Source organism: Ctenopharyngodon idella, chromosome 22, assembly GCF_019924925.1.
Source record: "Ctenopharyngodon idella isolate HZGC_01 chromosome 22, HZGC01, whole genome shotgun sequence".
Lineage (NCBI taxonomy): Eukaryota > Metazoa > Chordata > Actinopteri > Cypriniformes > Xenocyprididae > Ctenopharyngodon > Ctenopharyngodon idella.
The window spans coordinates 15,965,308-15,974,078 of NC_067241.1; the positions used below are offsets into that span (position 1 = coordinate 15,965,308).

General features: G+C 42.2%; 1 protein-coding gene across 1 annotated transcript; it reads left to right on the forward strand.

Moving 5' to 3' along the window:
• The first annotated feature begins 4,277 nt into the window (after positions 1-4,277).
• mepceb (methylphosphate capping enzyme b) lies at positions 4,278-8,469 on the forward strand. Its single transcript, XM_051879237.1, has 5 exons — positions 4,278-4,777; positions 5,000-6,464; positions 6,700-6,918; positions 7,047-7,170; positions 8,050-8,469. Exons 2-5 carry the CDS (start codon positions 5,025-5,027, stop codon positions 8,103-8,105), a joined length of 1,839 nt encoding a protein of 612 aa, XP_051735197.1. The 5' UTR covers positions 4,278-4,777; positions 5,000-5,024; the 3' UTR covers positions 8,106-8,469.
• Positions 8,470-8,771: the final 302 nt, after the last annotated feature.

Consider the following 8,771-nt stretch of genomic DNA (forward strand, 5'->3'; position numbering starts at 1 on the left):
ACACACACACTTACACTCTATCATACACAGACACACAGACACACACACACACACACACACTCTCACAGACACACACACTTACACTCTATCATACACACACACACACACACTCTCACAGACACACACACTTACACTCTATCATACACACACACACACACACACACACAGGTTTGGCTTTGTCGGTCTATTGTTCATATTTCCTGTTTTCTAACCCACATATCTGTGAAAATGGGTGTGTGTTTATTTTTATTATTGTGTGTGTCCTGTACTCTCCCTCTCTCTGTCCTAGTGCAACAACAGGAAGCAGCTCTGCTCAGTCACACACACACACACACACACACACACACACACACACACGTCATCTGCATCACTTCATTAAATCAAAACTCTCAGCGCTCACATCAAACACTGTGACTGATGAATGTGTGTGTGTTTCTGATGTTGTGTAATATTCCTTGTGTGTGTGTTTTAGGGTTAGGGTCCTATAAAGAGCACCTGTTCTGCTGTTCTCCATCTTCATCTGTCTTTAGTGTGTAATGTTGCTGTTTAATCATGAAAAAGGCGGGAGTTCTTCTCTATATCAGTGTCAGTGTTTCTGAACTCCTGAAACGCCTCCATCTTGAGTTTTCTTCACAATATTTAAATAATTCATGCGCAGATTAAAGGGGCGGGGCCTGGTTGAGTTAGTTAGTAGTGTGTTGAAACTGGCGGTTATGGTAAGGGGCGGAACATTTCCCAAACACCAATCACAACACACTGCTCCAGCCGACCAATCAGAGCACATTGTGCTTTTCAGAAGGAGGGGCTTCACAGAGACAGGAACTAAACAGAGCGTTACTGACAGACTGGGAAGAGAGGAGCTGCAACAATGGAGAATATGAGGAGAATAATCAACATTCAAGCAGGAGAAACTGTTCTAGTAGAGCCCAAAAACAACATCAAGACTTTGAGAAAGGTGTGTGTGTGTGTTTGCTGAACTCTTCATCTTTGTCTTCATGAACAGTGTTGATTCTCCTCTTCTTCATCTTCATCAGTGGTCTCTACAGGAGCTCATCTGGCCGTTTGCTCTGCTGTGTTGGTCAGAGGGTCAGAGGTCATGAGGTGAGACAACACAGAATGAAAAGGAAGGCAGGACGGCGTGTGTTTCAGGTGGCGTCACTAGAGGGAGTCAGCGCCGGTCTAGTGAGACGAGGTGATTGTTAGACTGTGTTCAGAATGACACTGCTGTGCTGCATACTGATAAAACACTGGATTCGGCCTGGGATCTCGTGTCGTGTATAAGGACCCAATTAATACTGTGAAAAAATAAGATTATAAATGTGTAAAATATTTAGTTTCTATTACATCATTGCATTTTTGTCTACTCACTGTAGTAAGTTAGATGCATTTTCATTTATTTATTTTATCAAATTATTTTTATCAAATGAATTAATTTATTATTTATTTAAATCCAATTTCATTTATTTATTTTAATATTTCTTATTTTAATAAATTTAGTTAGTTACTTAGTTTAACTTACTTTTATTTATTTTTACATCTTTACATCATTTCTCTTATTTTTAATTATTTGAATCAAGTTTTATTTATTTATTTCATTTTATCAAATTTATTTTATTTATTTAAATAATTTTTAAATGTATTTATTTTTAATCAACTGTTTTTATGTAGTTATTTATTTTTGTATTAAAAATTAATTTTATGTATTTATTTTTAACTTGATCAATAATTGAATTCATTATTTTAATTAAAACTTAGTGTTTTATAATCATTTAAAAAAAGTTGCATTTATTAATTTTAATCAGTTTATTTTAATCTAATGTATTAATTTAATATTTATTTTTTATAGAACATTTTTATTATTTATTTGAATCAAATGTATTTTCTCTAAACTGTTCCACGGACCCCAGGATTGGGCCACCATGAGCACTTCAACTCTCCCTCTAGTGGACAGAAGCTCGCCCTACACTACCCCTAACCCTACCCATCACAGGAAACTGTGCACATTTTTACTTTCTCAAAAAAAAAAAAAAAACCTCATTCTGTATGATTTATAAGCCTTTTGAAAAATGGGGACATGGAGTAATGTCCTCATAAGTCACCCTCTCCATGTCATACCCATGTCATTATACACATTTGTGTCCTGATATGTCACAAAAACACGCGCGCACACACACACACAGAGAGAGAGAGAGAGAGAGAGAGAGAGAGAGAGAGAGAGAGAGATCCCTTGTGTGGACTCCTTCACGAAGATCAACTTTATTTTGTAAATATAATGACAGCTGTGTGCCAGAAAGAGCAATGTGGACGGTGGTAAGTAGAATCTTATTATTAATATATGTATTTTACAAACATTTCTAACTGGCATAATGTATTCTTACACATTCAAAGTTTTCTTTAATGCTTTGATAAATCTTAATTATAACATTAAAAAGTAGAAATTATGCACACTAAGTCATAATTATGAGTTTTAAAAAAAAATCGAAATTATGAGATAAAAGTCGAAATTATGACTGTCATAATTCCGACTTTTAAGTCATAATTTCGACTTAATATGTCAGAATTTCGACTTTCATTTAGCACAACTGCTGAAAACAGCAATTAATTTCAGTTTGCTCAGGTCACCGGTATAAAACTATATTATTTAATAGTAAATTAAAAACTACAACACTGCTGAAATAACTCGAAGAGTTGCCACGGAACATTTTACTCGTGAAGTGATCGGGCGATAAATGAGGACTTCATTAAACTCCAACAGAAACCCAAAGAACTGATGTGACTTACTGTTTTTGCGCCCAGTCTAATCTTTAACATTCGTCCATTCGTTTAAACGAGGTTAAACAGGAGAAACGACGAATATTTCTGTTAAAATACTAATACACCAATCTGACGGGAGCGTCAGCGTCTGAGACCGTTAAGAGCTGTCAATCATCCATTCAAGCGCGCTCACGATGCGTCATTTAAAGTCCCCATGAAATCAAAATGAAAAGCTGTTTTGGCTTTTTAGTATGAATATGTTAGCTTTACTGTTATCTATAAGCTATAAATTCGCGTTTAGAAGATATTAGGCTTCAAAACTTACAGTCTCTCCGTCTCCAATATGAATCAGTGATTTTGATGACATCACAGATTTTCTGTCCAATCAAATGCTCTCTAGAATCTAAAGCATCCTGCCCTCTAGATTATAAATGTTCTAAATCCTGTTATTTTACTTGCAAAAAGAGTCCAATGCTGCTTGATATCGCAAACTATTTGTTATCACATTTTACCATATAATGAATAATGCAGATAATTTTATTTACTTGCACATTCTTTTTTTTTTTTCTTTATTAAATTGACTTTACAGTAGAGGAGGGTTAGTGTTAGGTTAGGGTTAGTTATTTTTCATCTTGCATTAAAAGTCAATCATACATCTAATAGGCCTACATCATTTATATTTTTCAACAACAGAGATGTATTTCTTTTTTTGAGATTAAAGAGTCATAAACGATTTTAAGTCAGTGGAAAACAATCTACCATTTGGTACACTTGACATGTATTTTGCTTTGTGAATATATATTTATTATATTGAATATATAGAATTAATATCTATATATACAGAATTTTAATTATATCTCCCATAAACCAGTATCACATTCCATAAACAAGACCATTGTGTCAGTTGGTTATTGTAACATCTTGCAATAAATAAATAAAACATGAATAATGGAACTTGGGTCAAAAATACATTTGTATAAGTAAAACTGAAAAAATCTTTTTCGTGTTTTGTGGGGGGAAAAGTTTTGCAACAGGTTCAGAGGACAGGACTACATTTCCCAGAGTTCACTTCCTCCTGCAGAGAGGGTGTCTTTAAAAACTCGCTGTCACATTAATGTATTACACTGCATAATGTCACTGTCACATAACGCGTGTTTCCACCTTTATTCAGTCATTAGTCGTTGTTGTACGCGCTATTTTCGTGCTGAGGAACTCAGTCAGGGGTTGTTTACACATGTGACGGGTGCCTGTGTCAGTCCTGACCGTTCGACGAAGCAACACGATGGGATTTCCACAAACATAAATTGTAGATAAATATACAAAGTCATTTTTGTCCTCGGCAAGTGATATTTGTTGATATTGATGATATTGATTAGTTTCTGTCGGGTCAGCACAGGCAGTCCGCCGGATACCTATTCAGCAAGGAGGGGCGGTGACCGAGAGCACATGCCTTCATTTTGAGCTACACTATTGGTCGTTTAGGGGGCCTTAGTGTATATCCTACGTTCTGATTGGCGGACGCGGCTGTCCGTCAGTCTTGGTCTGTGGTGGAATATATAAGCGCGTGGATCTGCTGTGCCACAGCGCGAGATGGAGCATCGCGAGCTCGCGCATTCATGAACATTCTCGAAATCAAAGTCTGTTTTTATAATAATCACTATTTTAGGGAGTACTTTTCACATTTACAGTAGCATCTCTAGTGCAGCTGCGTCTGTGCACGGCTCCAGTGAGGGCGGATCTGTCGCTCAACATAGTGTGCCTTTTGCGTTATTTTTATGTGATTTTCACGTTCGTATTTACGAAGGGAGGAGAAACGATCGCGCTTAGTAGTGTGTGTGTGTTAAAGTACGTGTGTGTTTGTGTTAGATAGGGGCGGGAGCTTTTGAGACTCAAGTTTCTGTGGCATTATTCATGAGCAGTGCGGTAGACCCTCCTGGAGGCGGAGTTATTCAAATTAGCAGGGCGTGTTAGTGTCACAAGCACATCAATGTACATCAAACTATACTGAAGGATCACTAGACAAGTAAGTATGCATAATATAATGTGTATATTGTAATGACAAATTCCTAGTAAGTAGAACTTGACTTGTTTCTGCCATGGCCTGTTGCAGCTTTATTCTCACAATCGTGAGTTTATTTCGCAATTGTGAGGTAAAAAGTTGCAATTATCTTCTTAAAGGTATTCATTCTGTGGTGGAAACCAGTTTCCATAGTAACGTGTATTGAACTGTTGTGTTTTTCTGCAGTCGTACCTGCCGTAGAGGCTAATGGATGTGTACCGCGATGTCCGTACAAAGTGAGCTTCCGGCTGCTGGCGGGGCAGGTTTGCACGCTCCGTCGCCGCTGCAGATGTCCGTCACCATCCAGGAGGAGGTGACCGCCAACATGGTGCTAACTGAACTCGCTGCCAATCATGTGACCCCTCAAGATGCCGTCAACAACGAGGGATCCTTCCAGATTAAAAACGGCTTGCAGTCGCGAGCCGAGACGACGACGCAGCCGCACAAACTGAACAAGCGGCGCTACAGCATGAACGTTGGGTTTAAACACCCAAGTCTTGGTAAACGCAGACGCCGCGCCAACTCCGAATGCGACCCAGTGCTGCCCACCAACTTCCAGCTGGGCGGGAACATCTTCGACCCGTTGAATCTCAACAGCCTGTTGGACGAGGAGGTCAGCAAGGCGCTCAACGCCGAGACGCCCAAATCGTCGCCGCTTCCCACCAAGAACCGAGAGCCGGTGGAGATTCTAATCCCCAAAGACATCACAGACCCGCTGAATCTGAGCTGCGGAGACGCAGCTGCGGGCGTGTTGGTGTCGCCCATGAAGAGCAGGCGCAGACACCGCAACCGACATCATCCGGGAGCGATCGTTGACGTTTCAGATAGCGAGAAGTCAAAGGTCATCGAGGGGTCGGCGTCAGGCTCGGTGCTTCCTCTCGCCGAGGCTGCAGACGCCGTCGTGCTCAAGCCTGTGGAGGAGTCGCCGCGTCCGTACGAGCTCAACACGTCAATCAACTGCCGTGACGAAGTGGTTCCGCCCATATTGCCGCGGCGGCGGTCCCATCCCTCCTCGACTAACTCCGGCCAGTCATCCAAACACAGGAAGCGTCGACGAACCACCAGCCATTCCGACCGCCTGTCCATCACGCCGACTCCTCCCATCAAGCGGCCAATCACGACCTTCCACACTCCAGTTGTGGGTGGAGTCAGCGGAGCTCCTCCTCCGGGGGCGGAGAAAACCCCGCAGCAGCGCAAGCCGCAGCGAAGGTTCCAGTACGGAAACTACAGTCGTTATTACGGTTACCGCACACCGTCGCTAACCGCCGACCCGCGCTTGGCCTTCTTTAAACCGGAGTGGTTCCGTGGCAAAACCGTCCTGGACGTGGGCTGTAACACGGGTCACATTACCCTTGCTATCGCCAGACACTGGAGCCCCGAGCGCATCCTGGGCCTGGACATCGACGGAGCGCTGGTGCACGCGGCCCGGCAGAACCTGCGCCACTTCCTGTCAGAGCTGCATGACAGGAAGCAGTCGAACGCAGGTGGGTCGGAGGTCGAAGCGTTGGCACCGCTGATGGGCCTGCAGCTGGACCGGGTTTCAGCGTTACCCAGGTTTCCCATCTCCTTCACGCGGTGCCGTGGACCCATCGCCACGCTTCCCATGATGCATGTCCCGGGCCTGTTCCCCTGCAACGTGTCCTTTCTGAAGGTAACGTGTGTGACTGTCACCTTTAATCTCTGAGTTTGATATTTTTTTCTAGTTTGGTTTTGCAGTGCAAACGTCTTCCTGTATTTTATGAGTGTGTGTGTGTGTGTCAGCCACACCTTGAGAGTCAGGCTCTGACATGCGTTTGTGTGTGTGTTAGAGGATTTAGTGTGTTGTGTGTGTCAGTTCATTCCCAGACTGATCTCACACAGCTGGTTTTTGCGTGTTGTTTGTTCAGGGCAACTATGTTCCGGACAGTGATGCGGCAGTGATGTCACAGCGCGCAGAGTACGACGTCATTCTGTGTCTGAGTTTGACCAAGTGGGTTCATCTGAACTTTGGTGACGCTGGAATCCAGAGACTGTTTCGTCGCATCTACAGACACCTGTTACCTGGAGGAGTGCTGATCCTCGAACCACAGCCCTGGAGCTCCTACAGTCGCCGCAAGAGACTGACGGTAACACACACACACACACGCAAACACACACACTCTCTCTCTCTTTCACACACACACACACACACACACACACACATCTGATGAAAGCTGTAGTGTACTGTGTGTGATCAGTTCTGTTGTGTTTTCAGGACGTGACCTACAGGAACTACAGCAGCATCAGACTGAAGCCTGATAAGTTCAGCTCCTTCCTCACCTCTGAGGTCGGCTTCAGCAGCTACGAGCTGATCGGGACGCCGCGCGCATGTGCTAAAGGTACCATCCATCCATCCATCTATCCACCCATCCATCCATACACATTAATAAACAGGTAAATAACAGTCAAACAGTTCTTCAGTTGGGAATCAGTAATTTCACTCACTTATAAAGCAGTTCAAAAGTTTAAAAAACTCTTAATATTCTATTTCAGTTCACAAGTTTGTGAATCGATTCAGTTCCGACCTCGATTCGATATTGTTTGTATATATATCAGGTTGAGTAAATGTCAGTGTTTCTCAAGGGGAAAAAAATCTCTCTGAACTGAAGCTGTAGACCAGGGGTGTCTAAACTCAGTCCTGGAGGGTCACTGTCCTGCAGAGTTTAGCTCCAACCCCAATTAAACACACCTGAACCAGCTAATCAAGGTCTAATTAGGCATACTAGAAACTTCCAGACAGGTGTGTTGAGGCAAGTTGGAGCTAAACTCTGCAGGACAGCGGCCCTCCAGGACTGAGTTTGGACACACCTGCTGTGGACTATATGTCAGTCACTACATTACTATAACATTACAGGTAAAATATTGTTCTCCAGCTGTTCTATTGACATCTTTCCGCGGTTGAAACACCGATTGATCGATTACATGAGACATGATTCATTTCAGTAAGTTCAGTTCAGTAAAGTTCAGGAAGTTCTGTATCTTTCAACATTGCTTCTGATGTTCATTCGTGTTTATTTGCTGCTGTAACTAGTAGAGGAAGAGATGATCGGTTCATGATCTGACAGCACACATTAAAGACACACAAACACATTTATTGACTGAAATTAGGGATTTAATGGATTGAATTGTTGAAACCAAACAAAATGAGTTTAGTTTGACAGATTCTGATCAGCTGATCGTTAATATGATGTTTTATTCTGCTTTGGTTTCCTTTTCAGGATTTCAGAGGTCAATTTACCTGTTCCATAAAGGCCCGGCCTCCAACAGGAAGTGATTTTTAAGAAGAGCGACAGAATCGTCTTTGGATCTTCTAAATGAAAACCAACACACACGTTTTGGTGTTTGGTAGCGTTGTGCTGAGGTTTGTGTCTTCCTGTGCCCTACAGAGGGAGCGCTGGACTACTTCCTGTTTGCTCTGTTTTGAACTGTTATACATGTCAGAATTGAGACTCTTTGACCTCTGGGTCACATGAGCGTGAGTGTGTCACGTTTGTTGTGTGAATCGATCCTCTGTGACGACACATGACTGCACAGACTCTTCTGAGTGGCGTTTCCTGTAACACGGACACACGCCTGTTCTTCATGGCTTCATATCTGAGCCGCTTCCACATGTGCAAATAAATCTGATGTGTTTCTGATCTCTCGTGTTTGATTGTGCTTGATTTCCTCCGACTGCAGGGTTCCTAACAAGTCTTACAGTTAGTTTGATCAAAATTAAGGTCATAACTCTTAAATGATGTAAGTAAAGTCATAATTATCATTTCAAGAGGTTTTAAATTTAGAGATGGAAAAACGCTATATTAAACTTAAAACAGCTGTGATTTAAAGAGGCCGTCTTGATGTTGTTTTTGGGCTCTTTCCTGCTTGAATGTTGATTATTTTCCTCATATTCTCCATTGTTCAGCTCCTCTCTTCCCAGTCTGTCAGTAACGCTCTGTTT